General features: G+C 39.2%; 2 protein-coding genes across 8 annotated transcripts in view; one reads left to right on the forward strand and one right to left on the reverse strand.

Moving 5' to 3' along the window:
- Positions 1-3,732, reverse strand: part of trip12 (thyroid hormone receptor interactor 12) — a 40,139-nt gene extending 36,407 nt beyond the window's left edge. Inside the window, exons 1-2 of one of the 7 annotated variants that reach the window (XM_060877636.1) lie at positions 3,622-3,732; positions 558-599 (exon numbers count right to left, since the gene is read on the reverse strand). The gene's annotated coding sequence lies outside the window, so the exon portion shown is untranslated. Of the gene's footprint in view, positions 1-557; positions 600-1,375; positions 1,401-2,224; positions 2,457-2,819; positions 3,194-3,345; positions 3,508-3,593 lie in introns of those variants that run through there. The other 6 variants (XM_060877634.1, XM_060877635.1, XM_060877633.1 and 3 more) reach the window with 6 other exon arrangements.
- A 2,539-nt stretch (positions 3,733-6,271) lies between these two features.
- Positions 6,272-14,133, forward strand: fbxo36a (F-box protein 36a). Its single transcript, XM_060878573.1, is given in 5 exon segments — positions 6,272-6,397; positions 10,371-10,470; positions 11,181-11,265; positions 13,454-13,559; positions 13,930-14,133. Coding segments are annotated over 5 exon segments (615 nt in total). The 5' UTR covers positions 6,272-6,277.
- Positions 14,134-14,526: the final 393 nt, after the last annotated feature.

The raw sequence follows: 14,526 nt of genomic DNA on the forward strand, positions 1-14,526 counted from the left end.
AAATCCTGTAACCCTGTTCACTGAGGGTGTGTGGAAAAGCACGGCCAACAGGCCGGCAGCTAATGCTGCTTCACACATACAGAGACTTGCAGAGACAAAGCTACTGAAGATCATTCATGTTCAACGCGAGCTGCTGACGTCCAGCGACATGAGTGACAGTCACCGTTGGCGATTACATGTGGGCAGGTCCAAATAAATGTGTAGAAGCATTGTACGGCGATTATCAATGGGAGTAAAGAGAGCACACACTGTTTTCTCCTTCAGCTTGTATGATATGATGCAGATATACACCGGTGAATTTTACATAAAATCCCCATATCCCTCTAGAGGTTGCGTAGCAGAGGTGGCAGCACAAAAACTGAGTCGTCGTCAACCGAAAAGCTAGCCGTGACCTCAGTGGAAACGTTGTCACTATGGCAACCAGTAGTAAATACGCCTCCTGGCGACTTCATAGTACAGACACTGGTAGTGATAAAATTTCTGTGTGTGTGTGTGAGAGAGAGAGCATAGCTTATGGAATAATTCTACAAAAGTCAAAAGAGTAAATGTTCACTTACCAGCCGTGTGCAAATGCCCCAACCGGCAGCCTAGAACGACAACTGGTGGAGGAGACAAAAACAAGGAAGAGTTCAGAAAAATGTGATAGATCACTGAGATGGATGATGGCGCTAACTTGTAACTTTGTAAAGGCAAACTAATAAATAAGCATTATGCAACCTTAACACGAAGATATGTTTGGGTCTGAAGCTGTTTTTTTTTTTTTTTTTTTACAGTTTCACAAAGTTTATAGCCTCTAGCTGGTCATTAGCCAAGATGCAGGCCTACGTCTATTAACAACACGTAAAAAAACACACTTTCACACAAGCACCAAGGACTGCATTCTAAGACAAAAATATAAAGAGAAATTTGGAACCGGCTCAACATTTGAAGCGCAATTCCACGGTCCAAACTTTAAAAAGCTTCACATCTTGCCTGAGTCTGTCACTTGTGTAAAGTGATATCAGACTCTGAAAAAGAAATTCGACCATCAAGACAGCTGTTTCTTATGTGCCAAGCCCCCGACATCCCTTTATCCATTTGTATACAGTGGATCATGCACGATGATACAGACTCACAGAATATTATGCATTATGTCCAACATCACATTGGACAGGATGCTGTAACATGGCTACAGAAATTCTACTACATGATGTGGAGCTTTACAATACGTCAGCGCTCAGGATAGTAAAAATAAACCCTGGTGGATTTATGGTTGATCTGACAACAAACCTAGTGTGCAAACATCTTAATACTCTGACATGTTAAAACTTGTGAATCTGGGTGTTTAGCTACTGACTGACTGAGCGACTGAGTGTATGTTTCATTGTGTCCTTACCTACTAAAGACAAGGCCGGTGTTCTACAAACAAACGCAGATGACTAGAAAAATAACAAACCCTCAGTTTAGTCAATAAATTAACCCTCTGTGTGTGCTAATTAACGCACGTGCGAGTTTACAGATAAACACAATCACGTGACTCTATTCCTGTCTCTCCGAATCAGAGAAACATTTATCGCTGGAATAGAACAGAATAAAGTTTCTAACAAATATTAAAAGCGTCGTATAAAATGACTTTAAATGGTCTATAAATGGTCCCTTGTCAGTTTAGCACATTTATAAGACCGTACGGCGCAATACAAGGTGAAATAAACAATAAAGAAACAATAACGACTAACGCAGCTACAAGACCGTGGTGTTGGCGTTCATAAGACTGAATTCGTTTTAAGAAGAGGAAAAAAATCGTCACTTCCGGGTTTAACCCGGAAGTGCAGACACCGGGAATCGGTTTATTAAAACGATTCCCGTCCGATCAAAGCAATCACCGTCCCTATAGTTTCACAGAAGCTACAGTCACTGTGGTTTGACCTGGTGGTGTTTTTAACAGAGATGTACACTTCTAACCCATTGAATAAACCTTCACGTTTCATTAACGACCGCTGGTTAACTACAGACTTGATAAATAACACCGAACTGCGTCTGATATCCAAATGCGACATAATGATCAAGGCCATTTTTTTAGGCCTGAACGATTATCGTCGCCTTTTGTTTATTTTAGCTCTATGTAAATGGCTTGTCATTGTTTAAACACCGAACTAAATGGTTTTAACGACTCGACTGGAGAATCCGTTAACCGGTTATACGGTGATTATGTATCATGTTCGGTTTAACAGTTTATTTTACTTACACTGGCCCACACACACTGGCGTCTTCGGCTAGTTAGTACACACGCACACAACACTTGTGTCAACAGAGTCCTTATAAATACATGATACAAAGCCTGTCCTTGACGAATATAAGAAAACAAAGAAAATAACATCGATGTCACTAAGACGAAGTCAGGAAACTTAGCACACAGACGCGCAGACAGTTAAGCTAAGCTACGGCTAATAACTTCACAGCTAACGGTCGCTTTGTGGGGAAAATACATGGAAAAAAACGTCAAATAAACGTCTGCACGAATCCGTAAGATGTCACAGAACGTAAATCACACGACGAGCAACAAACTAAGTTCCGATTTAAAACGGAAGCGCGGAATATTTTATGTTAGACGAGGTGTTAGCATTTAGTCGTTAGCTAGCGAGCCTTTCATAATTGCGCGAGCTAAACTACATTAACTTGCTAATCTGCTCACTGATCTAATGTGAAGTACAGAACAATACTATTTCGCTCGTTTGTACCTTATATGTATATATACGCGTGTAAATATATATATATAAATAAATAACGTATCGTCTTACATTGTCACTTCGGGGTGTAAATAAAGAGAAAAATATACGTACCGTTGTTGAAGAGGTTGGCCTATGTGGTTTAAGCAGGCTAACCTAATATTAAACACACACTGGTGGAAGTGTATGCGTGTAAGATCAAGGCTGTGCTCTAGTACGTGTAACTGTGCCCTACTCACAGGGCCGAGCTAGTGCGTACTTGCGCATACGATTCCGCGTTCTGTTTAGAAGGCCACTGCGCATATTAGAGCGCAGCCTTGACTGACTCGAAGCAAGCTAAAGCTAAGTACGGAAACAAACTAATGCAAAGCTAACGCGATGAGCTAGCAGTCTGGTTAGCTTTGGGTTTTAACGACAAAATAACTTGAACACTGTACACGCTCGTGTGGGTTTCTTGTTTAACACCGATGAATATTTCAGCCGTTTAATTCGACAGTCAATCAAAATGAAGTCACAGTTTAAAATGAACATCACGTAACGTTAAACATGACCTTATTATTATTATTATTATTATTACTACCACACTGACGGGTCGCTAACTGACCACCACACACACACACAAGCTTTTACTGTTACTTACGTGTGTTTTACTTTACGTTTAACCTCGAAATCTAAGCGACGTTGCTATGAAACGACCCAAGTGGTGTATTGTGTGTCTAACAGAAACAGAAATGGCCCCTGAACCGTCTCTGCATCACAGACACACAAACATTAAAAGCAGGAACATGATTTCGACAGATGACAAACAGAAACCGTGTTTTATCCGCAGTTTGTCTTTCGTTAATACACGTTTGACCAAACTTTCAGTCGCACAATCTCGTTATATACCTGAGACGCTGGTGAACAGTGTTATTACCTATATATGTTTGTTTTGGTTGTTTTTTTGTGTGTGTATAATATTGTATAGTTGCTGTTACAGACAGTTGCAGCAGCTCCACTAAGATTACCGTGGGTTAAATCTCGAATACCACCTTGTTATCTATACAAGTGCACTACATAGGGTACGAAATAACGGCTTCCATGACTACATAAGGTCCCTATATGTATAATCAGTAGAATTGGGACTAGACCCCTGTACACTATCCGATCACCTACCCACCCCCATTTAAACTACGCATGCGCGCAGTTTTCACGCAGGCGTAATACGAGGGTCAGTGACGTCACTTCAACAGCTGAGCGACCTGCAATTCTGTTCCAAAACATTTTACTGTTTTCTTTATGTTGATCTCCATTTGATCGTGTGTTATATGTTCTGCAAAAAATAAATAAATACAAATATGTTGCAAAACACTCTTGTGTGACAGGGAATTTAAAACAAAATAGATTTTATTTTGTCTTGTATAGTCTGTTTTTGTCTTGTGTAGTCAAAGCTAAATCTGAATCAGTATCAGGATCAGGTTTATTGGCCAAGTGTGTTTACACACACAAGGAATTTGGTTCCAGCTGTTTGTGAGTCTCTCAAAAGTACAGACATAAACACTATACTATACAAGGTGATACAGACTATACAAGACAATACAGATGTGATACAATAGATATTATGAGTATTAAATATGAATACAGAATATATGACTGATCAGTTATGTACATAAAGTGTGGGAAGTGCAAATAACAATACTGTGCAATATTATGCTTTTTGTACAATATGCAGAAGCAGTAGTGTGTGTAACATACACGGATGATGGGATGACTGACAGTTCCGATAATGCAGTACTTATGCTATGAAGCAGGGAATATAATTATGGTGAGTTGTTAATCAGGGTTAATCAGTGCCTGGGGAAAGAAACTGTTCCTGTGTCTGGTTTTAGTAAGCAAAGTTCTGTAGCCAGAAGAGATATTTATGTATAGTGTTATTTATGTTGTATAGTGTATATTGTTTATGTGTTATAATTTATAGTGTTATTTATGTCTGTATTTTTGAGAGTCACCGACAGCTGGAACCAAACTCCTTGTGTATGTCAACACACTTGGCCAATAAACCTGATTCTGAGATATATATATATATATATATATATATATATATATATATATATATATATATATATATATATATATATATATGTGTGTGTGTGTGTGTGTGTGTGTGTGTGTGTGTGTGTGTGTGTGTGTGTGTGTGTGTGTGTGAAAAAGTGTTTTTCAAAGATAACATGAACACAAGTAAACACAACATGCAGTTTTTAAATGAAGGTTTTTATTATTAAGGGAAAACAAAATCCAAACCTACATGGCCCTGTGTAAAAAAGTGCCTGCTTGCATCCGGTTGTGCCACCCTTAGCAGCAAGAACTGTAATGAATTGTTTGCGATAAATTGCATTGAGTCTGTTACAGCACTGTGGAGGAATTTTGGTACACGTATCTTATCAGAATTGTTGTAATTTAGCCACATTCGAGGGTTTTCGCCTTTTTAAGGTCATGCCACAGCATCTTAATAGGATTCAGGTCAGGACTTTGACTAGGCCACTCCAAAGTCTTCATTTTGTTTTTCTTCAGCCATTCAGAGGTGGACTTGCTGGTGTGTTTTGGATCATTGTCCTGCTGCAGAACCCAAGTTCGCTTCAGCTTGAGGTCACGAACAGATGGCCGCACATTGTCCTTCAGGATTTTTTGGTAGACAGCAGAATTCATGGTTCCATTTATCACAGCAATTCTTCCAGGACATGAAGCAGCAAAACAGCCCCAGACCATCACACTACCACCACCATATTTTACTGTTGGTATGATGTAATTTTTCTGAAATGCAGTGTTACATTTATGCCAGATGTAATGGGACACACCTTCTAAGTTCAACTTTTGTCTCATCAGTCCACAGAGTATTTTCCCAAAAGTCTTGGGGATCATCAAAATGTTTTCTGGCAAATCTGAGATGATCCTTTATGTTCTTTTTGCTCAGCAGTGGTTTTTGTATTGGAACTCTGACATGCAGACCATTTTTGCCCAGTCACTTTCTTATGGTGGAGTCATAAACACTGACTTTAACAGAGGCAAGTAAGTACTGCAGTTCTTTGGATGTTGTTGTGGGGTCTTTTGTGACATCTTGGATGAGTCATTGCTGCGCTCTTGGGGTAATTTTGTACGGACGGCCACTCCTGGGGAGGTTCACCACAGTTCCATGTTTTCGCCATTTGTGGATAATGGCTCTTACTGTGGTTCGCTGGAGTCCCAAAGCTTTAGAAAGGCTTTATAACCTTTTCCAGACTGATAGATCTCAATTACTTTCTCTCTTATTTGTTCCTGAATTTCTTTGGATCTCAGCATGATGTGTAGCTTTTGAGGATCTTTTGGTCTACTTCACTTTGTCAGTCAGGTCTTATTTAAGTGATTTCTTTAAGGGGGGGTGTTCACACAGGGCCATATGGGTTTGGATTTTGTTTTCCCTTAATAATGTAAACTAGTAACGTTCAGAATGATCCGATCTTATAAACATGAATAATTACAAAAAAATAACTTTCGATAGCAGGCAGTTAAATCGACAGTTCTTGTTTGCATAGTAACCACTGTCCGTAGCATCCAAAATGGCATCCCTGCTGCCCGAGTTACTCTTTGAGATTAGTGGTCAGGCGGCTTCTCCCTCTAAAGATTTCTATCATCTTGCTGTAACAAAACCAGAGATATCATAATTTACATGAAGAGAAGTAATATATCTGTTAATAACGTAACTGTTAGATATAGGAATTGGTATAGGTATAGTTTCAAGTTTAATGTTTTCTTTCATGTGCGTAAAGAGTGCTTTAAGCATCTAAATACAATGAAATTTGTGTGTACAAATACAAAATTCACTGTGGATGTGATAGGACCATGACAAATCCCACATGATGTTGACTCCTAGATATCAGAAATTGTCCACTTCCTCCACTTTCAACTCTGTCTTACTGACATTCAGGATTTTAATCTCATCTTGGCCTACCATCAGGCCTACCACAACTGTGTCGTCAGCAAACTTGATGATGGTGATAGAGTTGGAAGTGGCCATGCAGTTGTATGTGTACAGTGATGAGTACAGTAGGGGACTCAGAACACAACCCTAGGGGGCCCCAGTGCTGAAGGTGAGGGAGAATGAGACATGTTTGCCCACCCATACTGTTTGTGGTCTGTTCATCAGAAAGTTGGAGATTTATTGACTAACGGGAAGTCCCAGGACCTCCACTTCCTTCGGGTAAGGTGACTAAGGGCTGTGTAAACAAGTTGTGCAATGGCATCCTCAGTAGAGTGGTATGCAAACTGTAGTGGGTCCAGGGTGTCAGGTAGTGAAGAAGTCCTTCAGAGCACCTCATCACTATTGGGCAGGCAGCACCTGAGGCAGGTTTCCTCAGGACAGGAACCATGGTGGACTGTTTAAGGCAATATGGTGACTGTTCTAAGGAAAGGTTGTTGCCTTCCTGGTTTTCACTCTCCTGAAGTGAAAGGATATGCTCTGAGATGATGAATGTGTTTTCTTCTCTGGCACTCTTCTCATGCATGCTGCTTTTAGAGGTATTAGCAATGATGTTATTGCTTTTGGCTGCAGCTGCAAAGCAAGCATAAAAGGTGTTTAGCTCATCTGTCAGAGAAGACTCCACATTCACCATTCTGGAGGATGGTGTTTTTAAGTCAGTTACGTTTAAGTCAGTTAAGTGCCTGCCACAGTATTCTTGGACCACTGTGCTGAAACTGTGACTTTGTTTTTTTACCTGTAGTGCCACTATGCATCTTTCACCTCATCGCAAATGGTTTTATACACCCACATTTCTGAATGGAAAACATTCTGGTAAACACTCAGATCTGCTCAAGGAGGAATCCACAGTGGAGTTTCAACCACTAGGAAAAGTAGCAGTGGGAACTACCGGTCTTGCAGTAGAGTTATCAGTAGAGTAAAAAAATAGTTGGTGAGGCCAACTGTCCTGTCGCAGTTGGCTGTCCTGCCCCACAAGCCTTGGTATCAGGGAAGAGTGGTGGATGTGATGGTTCAGTGGTTAAGGCTTCAGGTTACTGATCAGAAGGTCGGGGTTCAAGCCCACAAGCTGCTGAGACATCAACGTTGGGTCCTTGAGCAAAACCCTTAACCTCACCTGCTCCAGGGGCACTGTACTATGGCTGACCCTGCGCTCTGACCCCAGGCTCATAATAACCTGGGATATGCGAAAACATAAAACATTTCACTGCATGTCTGTGTATGTGACAAATAGAATTTGAGGTCCTTCTCAATTTGAATTTTCAATCTCAGACACTACCTTTGTATGCATTTCCAGTCTCCTGGGCAACACATCTGCTGTGCCATTGTGCAGTCCTGGCAGGAGGGCTGTTCAATCTTGTAGCTTGTTAATGATTGATACACACAGTTTAGACCTCCTAAGTCTAGGATTTGATGGAAACTAGCGTCCTTCATGCTCTCAGCTTGGTAGGTGTTATGTGATGGGATGATAAACATTCTAATCAATAAACAGACATTCTAATCAATAAATGATCTGCACTGGGCCTCCCCCACCTCCATCTGCACATAAATAAAGGACTTTCCCACAAATCACCCACAAATTGTTAAGCTCGGCTACCACCTCTCCCCTACCATCACGCTCAGCACCGGCTCTCGACAAGGCTGTGTATTGAGCCCTCTACTCTACTCCCTGTATACATATGACTGTACTCCTACTCATCCCACCAACTCCATCATCAAATTTGCAGATGATACCACAGTGATTGGACTCATCTCAGGAGATGATCAATCAGCCTACAGAGATGAAGTCTGAAAATTAGAGGAGTGGTGCTCTGTAAATAACTTGTCCCTGAACACCTCTAAGACAAAAGAGCTTATATTGGACTTCAGGAGGCGTCACACTGAACAAGCGCCACTCTACATCAATGGGGAATGTGTCGAAAGGGTAAACACCTTCAAATTCCTGGGAGTACACATATCTAACAACATGTCTTGGTCTACTAACACCTAACACCTCAGCAACCATCAAAAAGGTACAACAACGGCTGCACTTCCTCAGAGTGCTTAGGAAGAACAACCTAGAGAGTAAGCTTCTGGTGGCCTTCTACCGCTCTACCATAGAGAGTGTGTTAGTGTACTGCATCTCAGTGTGGTACTCCAGCTGCAGCAGAAAAGAAAGCCCTTCAAAAAATAGTCAACACAGCCCAAAAAAATCACTGGCTGTTCACTAACCTCCCTGGAAAGCATCGCTCACTCCCATTATGTCTCTAGGGCCAAAAACATCATCAAGGACACGTCCCACCCAGGACATCACCTGTTTAATCTTCTGCCCTCAGGCAGACGGTACAGATCATTAAGAGCAAAAACCGCCTGCTTACAGAACAGTTTCTTCCCAGTTGCTATAAGGACTTTAAACTCATAATGCACTAATCTCAAATACCATTTCAGCCATGCTATTCTGTTATCTAGTCACTTATTTCATTTAAATCTGTTCTGTCTCTGCTGCTGCTATTCAACATGCAATATACAAAACATACAATATTGTACAATATGCTGCAAGTCAATCTGCAATACCGCTGTTTGCACACTTATTTATTTAGTTAAATTATATCTGCACTAAATCTATACAAGTATCCATTTAATTTAAATTACACCTTTGTATAAACATACTTGCATATCAATGGAAAGGCCAACATGCAATATTATATGCTCACTTTACTAAATAGTCACTTTATTACTATCAATGGTCAATTTCCTTAATGGTCACTTTATTCAGACTGCTTAATGTGAATGTCACTTGGTGTATTTATGTGTAAAAGTTTACTGTACAGTCTTATAGTCAAATTTATTGTCTGTGGTTATATGTCTGTTTTTCTTACACCAATCAGGAGCAGCGCTCCTAATTTCTGACAATAAAGGCATTCAATTCAATTCAATTCAATTCAATTCAATTCAATTCAATAAAGGCCTTTGACCAAGAGGGAAGAAATTTCTTGTATCAGAGAGAAAATCTTGTTGAGGTTTAATATTAAAAAGAAGGTAAACTTTGGAGGATGACAGTGGAACTGCAGTTTAAATCCAGTACTCACTTGAGGACTGATAGAGACACTGCAGAGTATGTAGTGTAAATAAGTCCACTCCCACCTATCAATGGGTATACTTTTCATGAAACCCCTATTGTGGTGGTGATGGGGTGCACCTGTTGCTGGCTTGAGGCAACAGGGCTCACACAAGGTAAACCTTTAAGCAGCATATTAACTAGAAGTGATTCGTTTGGACATTCATTCATTCATTCATTCATTTTCTACTGCTTATCCGAACTATTCTTGGGGCACGGGGAGCCTCAGGCGTCATTGGGCATCAAGGCAGGATACACCCTAGACGGAGTGCCAACCCATCGCAGGGCACACACACACTCTCATTCACTCACGCACTCACACACTACAGACAATTTTTCAGAGATGCCAATCAACCTACCATGCATGTCTTTGGACCGGGGGAGGAAACCGGAGTACCCGGAGGAAACTCCACACACACAAGGCGGAGGCGGGAATCAAACCCCCAACCCTGGAGGTGTGAGGCAAACGTGCTAACCACTAAGCCACCGTGCCCCCTCATTTGGACATGATGGTTTTAAAATTCCATAACCTGTGTTTTTTTGTAGTCTATGCTAATTTAATCTGTGTTTTTGTTTGAAGGTAATATGGAGGTGGTGGAAGATTTCTTTGCCTATGAAGCAAAAAGCATTGCCTGGAGAAAGGAAAAATAATGAGTTTCTAAACGTTGACAAACTACAGCGTAAGATACTGAAAAACAGTCAGACAGCCAAGTAGACAGATAGGTTTTGATACCGAAAGATTTATACAGTAATTATATATGCTTTAAGGGAAATGATATGTAGCATTAGCATATGCAACAACAGATATGAAAACATATGAGGTATTATGAGCAAAAAAAAAAAAAAACAGCAATAACAATGCATGCATGCATATTGTATACATCTTTAACTCTATATAATATGGCAAGTAATACTGTAGGCAACACTACCAATATACATTTCTTTAATTGTGTAGTGATGTATTATAGGTTTTACATTTGTATAGTTATATTTATAGTCTATATATATATATATATATATATATATATATATATATATATATATATATATATATATATATTGTTTTGTTATATTCTACCAGATTTGTATCATTTTGCCTTTAGTACTACTTCTACTACTACTAATAATAATAATAATAATTATTATTATTATTATTATTATTATTATTATTATTATTATTATTATTATACATTGTCAGTAAACTGGTCCTCATACAGTGTCTTCACAGTGTACAAACCTCTAAGCTACGTTTTTGTACCTTTAGTTCACCTGGAGCATCTAGATGAGCTATGATTACTGAGCATTGTTGAAACTTTATTAATCATGATATCTCCCTAAAGGAGCAAATATGTACCTTTATTTTAGATAATGTGTGTGTTGTTGCATTTAGAACACATTATTGCGGTGTTTGGATCAAAGATCCTGGAGTATTCACTTGGCTTGTGTGAAGGGAGGTTTGATTATCTGGAGCGTTTGTCTGATCAGAATCAGAATCAGAATCAGGTTTATTGGCCAAGTGTGTTGACACACACACAAGGAATTTGGTTCCAGCTGTTTGTGACTCTCAAAAGTACAGACATAAATAACACTATAATATAGTCAAGTCAAGTCAAGTCAACTTTATTTATAGAGAACATTTAAAAACAACAGCTGTTGGCCAAAGTGCTGTACAGAATTTAAGCATATAATAAAACAAGATACAAAATGCAAAAGTCAACATAGGACACAACAACAGATAATAGACTAAGGTTATACCTATGAGCTTACCTATGATCATACGCAACAGTAAAAAGATAAGTTTTAAGAAGAGACTTAAAATCTGCGTATGTTGGTACTGTTCTTATATAGGGTGGTAACTTGTTCCATAACTGTGGAGCAGCCACTGAAAAGGCACAATCACCTTTCGATTTCAGTCGAGTCCTAGGAACAGTCAACTGAAGACTACCAGTTGCCCGAAGTTCCCTAGAGAAATTACATTGTAACAGAAGGAGATCAGAGATATAGGATGGAGCCAATCCATGGAGACCCTTATAGACAAACAGCAGTGTCTTAAAATGAATACGGAATTTAACTGGAAGGCAGTGAAGAGAGATCATCACTGGTGAAATATGTTCCCTCTTCCTTGTTCCAGTTAACAATCGAGCAGCAGCATTTTGAACAAGTTGAAGATGAGACAATAGAGACTCTGAAACACCCAAGTACAATACATTACAATAATCTAATCTGGAAGAAATAAAAGCATGTATTACAGTCTCCATGTCTTTTGATGTTAAGAATGACTTCATCTTTGCAATGTTCTTTAGCTGATAAAACAAGTTCTAACCACAGCATTGAACTGTTTATCAAAAGTCAAGGCAGAATCAAAAGTAATGCCTAAGTTTCTGGCATGTGAATGATGATTATTAGATAAAGGTCCCAGTTTACTAGCCACTACCTCCGTAGAAGCAGGGGAGCCAAAGATTAAGCCCTCAGTCTTAGACTCATTTAACCGAAGGAAGTTGGCAGACACCCACTCTTTGACCTCTCTCAGACAATCAGACACTAAACTGGAGATGTCCTTTGGGTGCACGGGAACATAACACTGAGTATCTTCTGTGTAACAGTGGTATGAAACATTGTGCCTCCTAAATATTGCATACAAAGGAAGCATGTATAAAGAAAATAGAGCAGGACCCAAAATTGAGCCCTGCGGGACCCCATACAAAACTGGTGCACAAGATGATGAATAATTACCAGTCTCTACAGAGAGGGTTCGATCCTTTAAATAGGATACAAACCAATCTAAAACACGTCCTTGAATCCCAATTTGCTGTAAGCGGTTTAAAAGAATGCCATGATCGAGTGTGTCAAATGCCGCACTAAGGTCCAGCAGGATTAAAACCGCACAATTTCCAGAGTCAACAATCAACAATAAGTCATTTAGAACTTTCAGCAATGTAGATTCCGTACGGTGTTGAGGTCTAAAGCCAGACTGATATTTATCGAAATCGCCACTTTCATGTAGAAAGGAAGAAAGCTGATTAAACACAACCTTCTCCAAAACTTTTGATAAAAACGGTAATTTAGAAATGGGACGGTAATTATTTAGATCTGTTGAATCAAGATTTGTTTTTTTAAGTAGTGGCTGTACGGTGGCATGTTTAAAATAGGATGGGACTATCCCACTGATTAAACTGCTATTAATTATTGACAGTAAACTAGGACTAATAGAGTTGAGTGTCTCTAATAAAAGACGAGGAGGGACAACATCTGACGAACAAAAGGTGGGCTTCAATTTATGGATGACCTGCACCAAATAACTGTGAGACACTGGAGTAAATGCAGATGGATATATGGTATTTGATGTGGACTGAGGAAAGTCCAGAGAGGAGGGAACAATACATGATCTTATACCATTGATTTTGTCAGTAAAAAAACTTAAGAAAGTTTTCACAGGCCATAGGAGATGGATCTGGATATAAATTAGACATCGGATTTAGAACGCTATTGATGGTATTAAATAATATTTTAATATCCAGTCACCTCATATACAGTCACCTCACTGTATACAATATCCACCTCACCTCACAATATCCAGTCACCTCATATACAAGATAATACGGACTATACAAGACAATGCAGATGTGATACAATAGACAATATGAGTATTAAATATGAATACAGAATATATGAGTTATGTACTGCTGATAAACTGCTACTGCATGTTCTTTACTATCTGAGCTACCAGGACATTTGCCACCTCAACCAGACCTCACACCTTTTCAAGAAGGTCAGAGCTCCAAACACAATAGGGTTGTACTCAGTGAGCATGGGAGAATATTAGCTATTTTAAGGTTTCACCCACAATATTAGGATTCATCTCAGTGATATTAATAGAACATTCAGGGCTTATCCCAACCACATTTATGTCCACATAGTGTTTTTGTTTTCAAGGCCCCATCCTACAACAGCTATGCCAGCCAGGTTAAAGCTAAAATTTATGTCTCCTTAGTTGTTTACTAGAACAAATGTTAGAACCAAATGTTTGAAGTTTTTATCCCAATCTTTAGAATTCATGTCTAGTTAGTATCTATCAAACCCAAAGCTCCTTTGTTGTTAGTTTCATACAAGGGCAATAAAGTTTGTCTGTGTGTCTTCAGCTATGTCAGTCTAAAGAATTATGGGAGCAGGCAATGTGGCACAGTGGTAATGAGCTCACACCCGAAATAGAGATGATGGCCAACATGTGTGGCTGGAGAAGGATCAGTCTCTATCATAGTACAGCCCAGCATTACAGCGAAGCAGACATAAATGTGCACATGAATGAAAATAAGAACAAAGCTGAGCCACATGAATACCTCTAAAACATGGCTCCTACACTGTAAAAAGTGATTTTTTTAACTTGTAAATAAAGATAATTTAAGTGAATTTTACCAAAAAAAATCCTTTTTTTTTTTACTTTAAAATGTCACATTTAATTCAGTAAGCTACGTGATGTTTTGTTTTCTTTTTTTGTGCTTTTGTTTTCAATTTTTTTGGTGTAAAAAAGTGTTGGCCCCCTTCCTGATTTTTTTGTCACACTTTAATGTTTCAGATAATCAAACAAATGTAAATATTAGTCAAAGATAGCACAAGTAAACGCAAAAATGCAGTTTTAAATGAAGGTTTTTATTATTAAGGGAAAACAAAATCCAAAACTACATGGCCCTGTGTGAAAAAGTGCTTGCCCCCAAACCTAATAACTGGTTGGGCCACCC

The sequence above is a fragment of the Tachysurus vachellii genome, chromosome 9, assembly GCF_030014155.1.
Source record: "Tachysurus vachellii isolate PV-2020 chromosome 9, HZAU_Pvac_v1, whole genome shotgun sequence".
Classification (NCBI taxonomy): domain Eukaryota; kingdom Metazoa; phylum Chordata; class Actinopteri; order Siluriformes; family Bagridae; genus Tachysurus; species Tachysurus vachellii.